General features: G+C 36.0%; 1 protein-coding gene across 1 annotated transcript in view; it reads left to right on the top strand.

The window, feature by feature from the left end:
• The window catches only part of DNAJC3 (DnaJ heat shock protein family (Hsp40) member C3), a 75,828-nt gene that overhangs the window by 43,665 nt on the left and 18,187 nt on the right, over positions 1–13,976 (top strand). Inside the window, exons 5-9 of the mRNA XM_069067355.1 lie at positions 5,856–6,008; positions 8,037–8,218; positions 8,870–8,989; positions 10,392–10,497; positions 10,585–10,705. Of these exons, the coding sequence (XP_068923456.1) occupies positions 5,856–6,008; positions 8,037–8,218; positions 8,870–8,989; positions 10,392–10,497; positions 10,585–10,705 (682 nt within the window). The remainder of the gene's footprint in view (positions 1–5,855; positions 6,009–8,036; positions 8,219–8,869; positions 8,990–10,391; positions 10,498–10,584; positions 10,706–13,976) is intronic.

Here is a 13,976-nt window from a genome sequence, read left to right on the forward strand (position 1 = left end):
TTATGATGTTACTACATTTGCTTAGCTGATGGAACTCTTGTGTTGTTCTTAGTCTCAAAATTACTAAAATTCTCACGTGGATCTATGAATCTCAGCCTATCTGTGCCCATTCTTCTCTGTGACTCTTGTCCACATTCTCCCAGAGTTTTGTGATTGAGAGTTCATGCAGTGCCCTGGAGGCCTCCCTTCCTCTTGACTTTGTGAGGATACCATTGGAGTAGAGAAACCATCCACTGATTTTCCCACTCTCACAGCATGATCAGCCCATCTTCTTTTTTGCTTCAGAAGTATAAAATGAGATCACGGAGCAATCACTAGTTTGGGGCAAGAGGAGCTTCCTTTCAATAAGGAAGAAGTAGAGTGGAACCTTGTGGTCCTGTGGGGACAGGGAGCCACAGACAGGATGGTAAAGATGGGAATCTGTGTGTTAGGGGGAGAGGGAAGGGTGACATTGGGATCAGAAGGTACCCAAAAGCATCTGTTTAGCTGATTGCCATGAGATCAGAGGTTCCTGCCCTAGAATGAGTGGCAAAGCATGCTAATTTTCCTATAACCTACCTGAGCTGACATCAACTCTTCAGTCTTTTTCTTTCTCTTTAAAATATAATGAGTTTGGACAAGGTGTTCTATAGAGGGCTTTAGGGCTTCAATAGGTCATGAGTCTAAGGTTGGGGGTGTACTTTACTACACTCTAGGTCAGCCTCAATGTCAATAAAAATTTAACCTTCCTTTATGACTTGAGCAATCTGTGGGTCAATCAACAAATGTTTAAAGTCTACCTGGGACTTATAATGACTAAGTCATTTCACCTCGTGTAACACAGACAACTTTTTGAGACTCTTGAGTTCCAGAGAATATGTTGACTTGCCTTGGTAGAGGGAATTTCCTCACCAGGAGTTCCCTCTACCAATGTAATGAGATATTTAACTTTATTTCCTATCCATATATAGGATAGGGGATAGGAACTGGATCTGTGATTTCATTGCTTTAGAAATATTAATTACTAGATGAGGAAATCACTACTACTATAAATTGATGTTTTCTCTATGATTTTAGTCTTTTGAGTGTTATTTATGGGCTGAGAGCCTGAATTTCCCAAGGTAGCATAGCCAGGATATATCAGAAGTGGGACTTGAACCCAGGTCTTCCAAGGCCACTTCCCTAACCAGTAGGCCACTTTGCCTCTAAGAACTATGTACAGAATAAATAGGCACAGAATACATACATACATGCAAGTGTTATGGAGGGGGAGAGATCTTAGTAGTTGAGAGGAGGGTCAGGAAAGTATTGATTTGTGTGCTTAATGGGAGAGAGGGATTCTTTGAGACAGAGATGAGAAGGGAGTGGATTCCAGGTGTGGTCATGGACTCTGTAAAAGCATAAATGTGAGAAATGGAGTGCTGTGTGTAAGGGACAGAAAGAAAGCCAGTGTGGAAAGTAATATGTTGTGGCTCATTGTGAAATACTAAAAGCTAAACAGAGGACTTTAGACTTGGATCTGAGGGGCAGTAGGGAGCCATTGAGCCATTTAAATCTGAATGGGGAGTGACAAAGTCAGATCTGTGCTTAAGGAAAATCACTTTGGCAGCTCTATTTGGAATGGATGAGATAGAATGATGAGAGATTTAGGCAAGATGGATAAGTAGTTAAGAATTTATTATAATCTAAGTAAGAGATGTTGAGGGCCTGAACTAAGGTGGTACCCATGTGAGTGGGGAGAAGGAGCCAAATGTGAGAGATGTTTTGGTGGTAGAAAGCTGCAATATTTGGTAACTTATTGAATAGGTAGGGTGAGGGAGAATGAGGAGTCTAGAATAAATTCATTAATCTAGATAATCGTGGAGTTGTCCTGGGCTAGGCCTGACTTTGGCCAGTAGGACCCTCGTAATTTATCTTTGATATTGGACCAGGATGAGATACTCAAAGGGCATTCATCAGGTTAACAAAAGGAGATTTACTTAGTCATTGTAGGAGGATATTCAGCAACGACTGGCACTGAGGACACAACAGATAGATTGAGCTGAGTGAGGCTTCCTTGCCTGAGTTACTAATTTTCTGTCAGGGGTACATTAGCGCTCTGCCTGTGCCCCTTGTGGCTCCCCTTCTCCCCTCAGGCAATGAGGAAGTGACCAGCCAAGGCTTGAGGACGATCTCCATACCTTTTGAATGAGAAAAGTGAAAACTCAGACTATACTCTAAAGTCTAGTAAGGCCCGAGTTTCCCCTTCACTGGAGATCCCATGATCTACAAGGGACTCAGAACTCAGAGCAGTAGGGAGTCACCCCTCTCCTCAGTGACATCTCAGCACAAGATATGTCAAATAGAGACAAATGTACATTGGGCGGTCACTGTTTCCTTGTTCCTGTACTTGAAGTAGATTGCCACACTTAGATTGTGTGCCTGACTTCCAGCCAATGGAAGAAAAGGGTCAGGAGCAGGGTGGGGCAGAATTCCATGTTAGGGCTTTATAACTTCACCATTTCCTTTTGTAAATTGCTTCTCCTCCCTGACCATTTGTCAGAAGTCGGGGCATTGCCCATTGTCCAGATCATAACAAACCCTTCTTTTCTGCTTCCTGCCTTGAGAAGCCTCTGAGTATTACTTGGGTAAGGATTTCTGTTGCACACAGTTTTAAGGAAAAACTAGCCTAACTTGCATTGGTGCAAAGGTTCTTATATAGCTCCTTCCAAAGGTGCCTCCTACAAAAAAAAAGAGAGGTGGTTTTTAAGAGAGTTGGTTTTTGGGGGGAAGATAATTAGTCTGTTTGGGACATACTGATTTTGCAGTGGCTTTGAGATATCCAGTTTGAAACGTCTAAATAGGCATGTGATGATGCTAAGTGGAAGCTAGATCCATAGATCTGTAGGTCATCTGCCAAAAAGTGAGAATTAAACCCACAGGATCTGAGGAAATCATTGAGACAGTGTGGTGGAGAGAAGAAAAGAGAGCACAAAGACAGAGACTATGGAGTACCTAGGGTCTTAACACAAACGACAATCCAGCAGAGGAGACAGAACTGTCATGGAAGAGGAAACAACTATGACAGAGTAGTGTTGTGAAAATTGTAGAGGGTGATCAGAATATAAAATGCAGTGGAACAATGAAAAAGGTCAGGACTGAGGAAAAAACAACATGAGATTTTGGTATTAAAAGATCATAGGTAAATAATTTTGGATAGAGCAGTTTCATTTCAGTGATTAGCATTTATATAGCACTTTTAAAGATTCTTAAGTATTTTACATGTTAGAGCTAATAGTAATAATAACATTTATATGTTAGTCACTGTGCCAAGAGCTTTTAAATTGTTATCTAATTTATCCTCACCACAACTCGGGGTGCTAGGTGCTACTATGAGGAAATGAAGGCAAACAGATTAAATAACTTGTCCAGGGTCACACAGCTTGTACGTGTGTAAGGAAGGATTTGAATTCAGATCTTCCTGATTCTAGACCTGGTGCTCTATCCACTGTAGTACACACCTGTATTTTGAATGGCAGATTGCAAAAGGTTGAGGAATACCAGTAAGAATGAGAGAAGTTGAAGCAGCACTGTGTAGACAATTTTTTTTCTAGGAGGTTGGCTGATGAGAGCAGAGATATAGGATGATAGAATGAGGGGATAACAGGATCTAAGGAAGGCTGGTTTTTTATTTGTGGGGTGGATGTGTGTGTTTCAAAGGTTGAGGAAAATTGAGTGTGATTGAAGGCTGTAAGGGTAAAGAACAATTAGTAGGGAGATGTTAAGGATTATAGAAAGAAGGAATGATTAAGGTATCTCTTAATCCACTGAAGAAAACCAGGAGGGTCAGGGATTAGTGGCACAAGTAAAGGGGTTTAGCCCTGTCAAGTAATAGGGCCTCCATGTTAACAGAAACAGAGGAAAGGAAGAGAGTGTAGAGGTTGATGTCAAAGAATTTTTAGATTGTGAGAAAGGAAAAAAAAAGGCCTCAATTTTTTCAGCAAATTAAGAGACAAGATCCTCAGTTGGGAGTTTAGAGCCTCAGTTTCCTTTTTTATAAAATGAAGAGGCTTGGTTAGATGATTCTTAAGGTTCCTTCTGACTCTAGCATGATATTTTTAGGGTTTTTAATGGGAGGTAGGGTGGCTTCAAGACTTTTTCAGCCTACTTCCCCAAAGCACAAATTTGTTGCAAAGAGTACTTTCCCATTCCCACACCCCAAAAAGCAAGCTTCCTATATGCCACATGTGAAAAGAAAGCTGACCATAGCACTTATTTCAGATAATTAGTTAAAAGACAGTGTCACTAAATTACTTGCTTCCTTTCTATCTCACGTTGAGGTGCACAGTCCTTGTGATATATCAGGGTCTCTGTCTCCCTCAAAACGGTTTCTGTTAAATTTAGGGAGGTTTTTTTAGTGTGTGTGTGCCACTGGCCCCTAGTACATTGATGGTATTTGTCTCATGTATAGAAATGCCTAGTTAAGGCTGTCATAAAATGTGATGGTTTCCTCTTCCTACCCTTTACCTCTTCCTCAAAAGATACAGAGTGAAGAACATTGTTTATCATTTATTTGTTAACTGCTAGATAACATTTTAGATTTGTTCTTTGTGACTTTCTAACATCAACATTCTTGTTTACCACATCAGAGAAGATGAAACTGTGTAATAGAATATGAATCCTTTTCACTGATAAAACTTGCTCAAGGTTACAAGGCCAGTTATTTTGTGTGGGTGCTAAGTATCTGAGGGTGCTAAGTATCTGAGGCTGGAACCAACCAATCCCGGGTCTCCCGACTCCAGGACCGGCGCTCTTACTCACTAACATTGAATTCTTAAACAATTGGAAACTTATTTCTTAGAATTTTCTTTATAATTGGACCATTTGGGGATAGTTTTTGCCATCAAGTTTTTTTGCCATCAAGGGATGACCAGTTCTATTTGGTTTTAACTCAGCCTTTTCTTGGGAGTCAACATTTTATCCTCAACTTCTTGGATAAGATTCTCCTCAAAATAAAACTGGTTTATGAGGGCAAAACAAAGAAGTTATATCACTTACCCTAAATTTACATGTTATTAGGATCAGTAGGGAGCATGTATTTTTCTAGGTAAGAGTGCTCTTTAAAAAAAACCTCTTTTTTTACTTTCAAGTGCATTAATTTCAGAAATAATGTTTTTGAGTACTCATCTTTTTGTAAATAATTTTCATTTTAAGAAACTTAGTTCTCTACCCTACTGTAAACCCCCCTTACTCTTCCACAGTCACTTCACTACTGATGCACTTAAATCTGTACATGGATTAAATATTTTAATTTTTCTTGCTAAAGTATCCTTAGCAAGTACTGGTGAAATGTGCATTTATCCAAATCATTCCAATCATAGGGTTGACTCTCTCATAGATCTTAAAGGCTAGAACTCTTATTGATCTAGTTCTCCTTTCCATATTCCTTCCTTTAACAGATATTTAAATGCTGCATGAGAGGTATCCAAACAAAGTAGAAAAAGTGATCCCTGTTTTTAGTCTCATAGTCCTTAGAGCTGCTTCACATACAGATAGGTGCTGAAGGTGGTATAGTATATATTGTTAGGAAGAATTAGACATAATACATGCATACTGGTTTGCATAAAACACAGTGCAATGTCAATTTCAAAGATTGATATCTTAGTGCTTAACAAAAGATAATCAGATTTTGCATAAGAATATCTTGAGCAATAGTATACTTGTTGGAGCTACTTAGGATTCTATTTAATATAGATTCAAATATTTTCTCCCTTTATTTCCCCTTTCTTTCCTACTTAAAAACTTTTTACAAGAAATCAGAACTGTGGGTATATTATGGTTATTAGAATGAAGAGATTACAAGTCCTAAATGACATAATTTTTTAAAATTTCTACAGCTGAAATCTCATCCAAGTGAGAATGAAGAAAAAGAAGCCCAGTCTCAACTACTAAAAGCTGATGAAATGCAGCGCTTACGTTCACAAGCGCATTCTGCTTTTGATCGGGAAGATTATCAATCGGCTATAGCTTTCCTTGATAGTATTTTAGAGGTGAGTTTGTTACATATTGAAAGCCATTGCAGAGAGCTTTTTGCTTGAGTGAGGATTTAATATTGATTGGTATTTGGCTATGCCACTATGCCATTCAATCCAGAGTGAAAGGTAACACCTGTGAGAATAACATCCAGATAGAATATTTTTCTAAATTTTGTCAGTGGAGTGTGGGAGTTCTTTTATTTATTTATTTTTATGGGCATGCTTATTTTGTTAATGTTTTGGTTTGGGGGAAGCAGATTGAAGAAGAGGTCAGAGAGAAAGGAATTGGGAGAATGAAGGAAGAACAAATAACTGAAATTAAAGGAGGAATGAAGGTTGGGAAGATAGAATGACAGTGGAAATGAGGAATGTAAGATACACATTTATGTAAATTTATAATTTAAGAATTTGTTCTTGGAAGAAAACTATCTGAGAACTAATCCTAGGTAATTTGTATTGGGTTCTGGTCTTCCTGTTTCTGTCCCCTTGTTGATTTACCACTTAGTTCCCAATAAATGCTTTTCAGGGGAAAGCTCTGAAAATATTGAGATGTGAAGTTGAGGTTTTGCTTGTTTTTTGAATTTCTAAGTCAGGCCAAATGTTCATATTCATTTTGTCTTTACATGGGAAGTATTTATGATGTTAACTTCATATATGAATAAAATGTCCTAGGAAAATGTGCTTCATGAAATACAGATTGACAGAGAAATGAAATTTTGGTTCTAAGTATATTTGACAACATGACCTTACTTTTACATTGTAAAAATAGTATTCGTAAGCAAAGTATTTCTTTCCTGAGAATTTCTGTAACTTACTTATTGAAATAAGGGGGGGGTGATGGTGGTGGTGGAAATTGACCACCGTAACTTCCTTAAGGAAATCTGAAGTTAAAATTAAGTTCCTTTCTGATAGGAATTAAATTAGTTCTCAAAGTCATTTTAATTTTACCATATGCTTCAATTATAATATCTTATATCTTCATTTCATCTTGATATTTGTAGTTTAATGTTTGTATATACAGCTAATATGATTGCAATGGGAAGCTTCTCTCTAAAACATATGACATCTGTCCCATGGAGCTTCATTAATATCCTACCCACATCTCAATAATTTATGTGTTAAAATATGGCCTTTTTCCAGAGATCCTGACTTTCATTCTATGTGCTTATCATTGCTGCTGAGAATATTTTTCACTGTAGTAGTATGTAAGAGAATATTAGGAGCTGTGACAAGCAACCCCAGGCTCATTTAATCCTTTTCTTTAAAGGTTTAGTTGTGACCTTGGGATTTCACCAAGGTGATGAGTAATTGTGTATTTTTTATATCCAATTCACTCTTCAGTGAAATAAGGAGCCTCATAAAGTTTTGATTGAATTAGAACTTCATAGTTTTTACATTTTATTAGGACTTATATTGGAATTGAAGTTTAAATATAAACATTTTTTGGACTAGTCCTCGAGTTTTCATTGGTAAAGGAAACTTCCTCTAACTATTCAAATTAGTATCTGCTCTTCAATTTATAGTCTTATAGAATTGCCTTGGGGCAATTCTTCCCCAAGATCATGAAACCGACATGTGTCAGAGATCAGACTTGAATCTAGGCTTTGTTGACTCCCAAAGCTCTGTATTGTCACACTAGCTTACCCAATATAAAATTAAGTTTTAAAAATAATTTACCCTAACAGTTTTTAGTTCAACAAATATTTATTAAACTTTTATTTTGTTCAAACCACTTCAGTATCTATGCCAAGAAAACCTCAGATAGGGTCATGAAGAGTTGGACATGACTGAAAAGCAGCTGAAACAATAACACAGAATTATTTTAATAGAAGATAAAAATATGTAGAAAGATGAGTTTTTTGAGGAAGGGACAAAAATGTTTTAGAAAATAAGTATTTTAATTTAATGAAGAAAACAGAGGTCACAAATGAAAATGCTTATTGATAAGTGATATGAAGAAAGATATATGGGATATAGACTTGAATGTTTTAATTTAATTTTGCTATGTTTCTTGCTCAAAGTCTAGTTCTTCTGTTTCTTAAGGTTTGTGTTTGGGATGCAGAGCTGCGAGAACTTCGAGCTGAATGCTTTATAAAGGAAGGGGAGCCAGGGAAAGCTATTAGTGACTTAAAATCTGCTTCCAAGTTGAAGAATGACAATACTGAGGCCTTTTATAAAATCAGCACAATATACTATCAGCTGGGAGATCATGAATTGTCACTCAGGTCAGTTTTCTTACCATTTGAATTGGCACATCAGCAACATTTACACTGCAAAACTTTATTGCTTTATGTAAATTATTGTCTTTGTTGGAATTAGGGTTTATACCACTTAATAATTAGTTTCACAGTATTATATTAAATAATTTTTGACTATCTCCCAATTCTGATCCCATATGACTTATAATATAATTAAAGCAAATTAAAAACAATTCTCTTTATGATACTTTTTACTTTGATGTAAGATTTCCTATTTTCCTAAGGTAAATATGCCTGTTAAATTTTTGTGTACACAGATATTCAAGTCATTTTAGTGAATGCATTTGAGTAATTATTGCATATACAAAAAAAAGCTGGGAGGCAGCATCTTGTATTGGAAAGAAGCTAACCTAGGAGTCCCATATCTTAGTTCCAGCCCTGCTACTGACTAACTGTGTGACAGTGGTCAAATTTTCCTTTCCATGCCTGTTTGCTCATATATAAAATAAGCAGATGGGACTGCATAAGGCTTTTTATAGTTCTATAATTTGTTTCTGTGACCAGTTTGTGGTCAGAGACCTTTTACTTTGATTTCTGAAAGGAATATAGAAGAACTGTCAAATTCGTTTTGAGGTATATAAATATGTTGTATTCTTTTTATTTTCAATATGTGAACAGTGAAGTCCGGGAATGTTTAAAACTTGACCAAGATCATAAAAGGTGCTTTGCACACTATAAACAAGTGAAGAAGCTTAATAAACTTATTGAGGCAGCAGAGGAGCTCATCAGAGAAGGCAGGTAAGGATGAAACTGTCCAGGACACTCTTAAACCAGTGTTAAAATAATAGGCAGCATCCAGTGGAGGGTGTGTAGATTATAATTATATTAGAGTGTTATTTCTTGGTCTGTGGAAACAGTATCCCAAAGATGATATTTGGAGCTTGAGGAATCTTACAATTTTCAGGAAAATTTCATTATTTGAGTAACTGATAAATATTAAAAACAAAATAAAATCTTTGAGCGATTATATTAGAGTATGGTGGTTTCTGTAAAAAGTTATATGGAGTTATCTTGCCAGTAAATTTAAGTGTTAGTGTTATTTGTTTACTTTCTATCTTACTGTGTCAGCTTTTAAATGGACATGTAAAGTCAGAGCCCAAGATGGCATGTAAGTAAATGTTCATTAGTTTGGCTTTTCTGATGAAGAAAGAGTATTAGATGTTTGATTTCTGTGAAGGTGTGATATAACCAGAAGCAATTTATTAGCTTGATGACTGACCAAAGAATTCTGAAATACCTGTAACCTTTGTGAAAACTTACCAGTGTTGAGAATTTAAGTTTACTTGTTATGAGATGCATCTGTATTGTGCTTACCTGTGAACGTGTCAGCATCCAGATATTAAATGGCATGTAATACTTGCTTTTTGTGTGTTCCAAAAGATGGTCAGAAGTTCACAGTGAATTTTTATGAGTCACTAAACTCTAGACTCCTTTTAGAGACAGCTAGGTGATGCAGTAGATAGAGTGCTGAGCTGGGAGTTCAAGACCTGATTTCAAATGTGACCTCAGATACTTACTTAATAGCTGTGTGATTCTGGGCAAATCACTTAACCTCTATTTGCCTCTGTTCCCTCAACTGCAAAATGAGGATAGTAACAGTACCTACTCCCAGAATTCTTTTGAGGTTAAAATTAGAATAATATTTGTAGTAGGCCCACTTAGCCCCAGTGCCTGGCACATAGTAGGTGCTATATAAATGCTTATTCTTTCTCCTTTCTTCACATTTTCTTAACTTATATTGTACTGGAAAGTTTGTAATAGTTAAGAAATGTGGTTCTAGTAATAAACTGGTGAAACTTGCTGAAAGTCATCAAGTTCAAGTCAGACTTTAAAAAGCTATGTTGAATCCTATTGTTATAATTCCATTAAGGTGTTCTGTGAAGAAGTGATCTTTGTAGGTTTTTGGCAAGCACTTTACTCTTATCCCAATCCACTTTGTGCAGCGGTAGTATATTTCTGAATTCTAATGAATGATCCTGTTAATTCAAATAAATAAAGATAAAAGTCAAAAAGTGAAAATTTGGCTTTTGGAGAAATATGTTAATTTGGTCAGGTGGCATTTTGTTAAGAGTGGACAGTGCTGATAATTGTTCAGAAAACAGTATTAGAGAATACTTATCACTTCTTTACTTTGTAACAGATATGTAGATGCAGCTAGCAAATATGAATCTGTAATGAAAACAGAGCCAAATACACCTATTTATACTGTTCGTTCCAAAGAAAGGATTTGCCATTGCTTCTCCAAGGTAATAATTTATTTTGTCTTAAAACTTAAGATTTCAACCTAGCTTATGAAACAACAGCCATACTTCCTTTTTTCTTATTTGTTTTAGGATGAAAAACCTGTTGAAGCTATTAAAGCATGTTCAGAAGTTTTACAACTGGAACCTGACAATGTGAATGCTCTCAAAGACAGAGCAGAAGCCTATTTAATAGAGGAAATGTATGATGAAGGTAAACCTTTTGGAACATGGTTTCAGGGGGCTAACACTTTTGATGTATCAAATGAGTACATATGAAATTTCTGTTATGTCACTTTACTTAAAACTGGTTTTCCTAAAGCTTTTAAGAATTTTTATAGATTTAAATAAGTAGTGAAATACTTTACTGGAACACAGATATCCTATTTTATTAGAAATGAGGTCCACTAAGAAAACTTTAAATATGAAGTGGTTGAAAAATATTTCACTTGACCTTATGGAAAAGTTTTAATTTGAAATCAGTCTGAAAATGCAAATTAGACAATTTTTAAAGGGAGAAATGGCCAAATTTCATTTCATTTTTAATTTTAAAAAATTGACCAAGCTATAAATAGGTAATGGAGGAAGCCAGGTGGTACAGTGAATACCTGTGGATGGGCCTGGAGAAAGACACACTCATTTTCCTGAATTCAAATCCTTCCTCAGACACCTATAACTGTATGACCCTGGGCAAGTCACTTAACCCCTGTTTTCCTTAATTCAATGGAGAAGGAAATGGCAAGCCACTCTAAATATCTTTGCCAAGAAAACGCCATAGACAGTGTTGGTATGCTATGGGCCCACGGGGTCATGAAGAGTCAGGCATAACTGATAACATGAACAGACATAAAACAGATCAAATGTGAATTTTATACTTGTGGTAAATCTTATTTATTAGGCAATAATTGACAGTTTTGTTTATGAGCAAATTACTATTTTAGCAGTTTGCTAACTATAGCTGCATGAACTTGAATAAGTCACCTAGACTTCTGATGTTTGGACTTGATGGTTCTCTTTTAGCTCTAGGTCTTTGATCTAGATCTGGGGTCATAGATCTAGAGGCAGAAGAGACCTTAAAGACTACCAGGTCTGATCACACCATTTCATAGAGGAGAAAACAGAGCCTGTTTTACTATGTGTAGGACATTTCCACAGGATGAATAGTCATCAAGGAATTTGAATTTTACACTAATTATAATATTGACAATAATACCCCATGATATATGTTGTAGACACAAGATCAGGCTATTGAACTTGTTTATTTTAGCTTTCAAGTTTGCCATCTTTTTATGCTGTTGGTTTAAAGATGTCATTTTGAATTTTTATAGTTACTGGAACTCTGCTTAGGAGAAGTTGCAGAAGAACATGAAAAAGTCTAAATTTTTCAGTCTATGTGTAAAACTGCCTCTTGCATATTAGTGAAACATTTACATTTTTATTCCTGTATAATTTATAGAGTGACTTTAGTATTAATTTAAGATTAGGGAATTATGAGATTTGAAGAATTTCTTTTAAATAAAAGTTTGCTTATTAATTAATGATTCATATTTTGATTCAGAATATACTTTTGTGAAGCCATTTGAATTGAGGTTACAAAATGTAAATTGATTTGAGTCAGATTGTAAATTTAGTAACCCTACAGAGAATGTGTTATAAGGGTAGACTGAATTTTGTTGTTTCAGAATATTCACTTTAACCCCCCCCCCAAAAAAAAAAAAAAAAACCATGTAATTGAAACTTTGAAATTTTGCCTTTCTTGTTTGGATGCAAATTAGGAAAAATAATGAGTGGCTTAAAGGATATTTTTGGTCCAGACTGAAATTTCATTGGTGTAGGGAACCTTCTGGTGAGAAAGCTCTCCTTGAATGCAGGTCAGTAACTGTTCTGTGTCCTAGTCTTGGGACTCTGAGAGGCTAGGATTTCCCTCATTATCTGTCCCTTAACAGGTTACTTCTTGGTTTAAATCACGATAAATGTTAAAGAAGCATCTCTGGCAAAAGGGAAAAAGTGTTAGAATGGGTGTCAGAGGACCTAAGTGAAAGTTTCCCTCTGTCTTTTAATTACATGGGTGAAAAGGCACTCCTTCTTGAAGCTTTATTCCTCATTTGCAAAATTAGGACACTGATATTTGCAATATCCAATTTACAGAATATTATAAGAAAACTGTTCGTAAACTTGAATGGTGTAAAGATAGGATCATAGGATTTAGAGTTGCAAGGAAATTTAGAGATTTAGTTCAATTAATTTCTTCATTTTACATATGAAGAAGCTGAAGCACAGAAGGTTAACATGTCTTGCCCAATACGCCAAAGGAAGTAAGAAATGGCGTCAGGATTTCAGTCTAAGTCCTCTTTAAAAAAAAGTCATTTTTCCTAAAGTACAGATTTTATATTCAGTAAACTTTAGTAGCTCTTTATTATCTCTAGGATTATATAACGAAGTGCCCTGTTTGGCATTCAAAGCCCTTTATAAACTGGAAAGGTTAGTGCCACCTACCTTTCCAGTCTTCTTACAACTTAACTCCCCAACAAATACTCTTTAATCCATTGACTCTGTCTGGCCTCCTGGCTGTTCCACAAATAAGACACTCCATTTCCCATTTCTGGGCATTTTTTTTTTCGGCTATCCCTCATGCCTGGAATACTCATCTCCTCATCGAGGCTACCTCCTGGCTCCCCTGATGTCCCTTAAATCTTAACTAAAATCCCATCTTCTACATTTTATGCTGGTGACCCCTTTTTCTCCTTTTGGCAACATTGTTGGTGTTGTGTGCCTTGAGCACATTCAGAATGCACATGCTTTGTGTTCAGAACCAAGGCTGTAGTGAAGTAGGGCGATGCAGCTTGGGCAAGTGCTGCCAGAAACACCTTGGATTCATTATGTGTTTGATCTTTAATTAATTTTTGGTTGTTGTGTGCTTAGAAAATAATTTTTCAGGACCCTATATGGGGTTGTGACCCACAGTTTAAGCGCTGTCTCTACAGGATGCCTTTCCCAAACCTCTAAGTTCTAATATCTACCTCTGTTATTTCCTATTTATCCCATATATAGCTTGTTTGTACATATTTGTTTACGTGTTGTCTCCTTCCTTAGTTTCAGCCTCTTTCAGTTGTATCTGTAAGATTAAAAATTCCTAGCTTATAAAACAAGAGGGTCAAATGTAATAATTTTGTATGTGACAGCATTATATAAAATATAAAATACGTTGTTCAAATGAAGTTTCCCTCAGTTTAGGTTTCAGCATGAAAACCTTCTAATGAAAATTTAAAACTAATGTGAATGATGAAGTGTTTACATTTTTAACAGTGGATTATTGTACAAAGAAATGATTGTCTAATTGATAATTTTCAAATAATATAACCATGTGAAATTAAAAAAAAAAAGAAATTGGCAGAAAATATTTTGGGATAAAAGCCAGACATGTCTGGAACTCTGTCCGTACTACCAGATACTTTGAGTGGCTTCTGTTTTTCACTTCTCCCCAA

This window comes from Petaurus breviceps, unplaced genomic scaffold, assembly GCF_028583685.1.
Source record: "Petaurus breviceps papuanus isolate PSGF00001 unplaced genomic scaffold, PetGlider_PUasm1.0 90743, whole genome shotgun sequence".
Taxonomy (NCBI): Eukaryota; Metazoa; Chordata; class Mammalia; order Diprotodontia; family Petauridae; genus Petaurus; species Petaurus breviceps.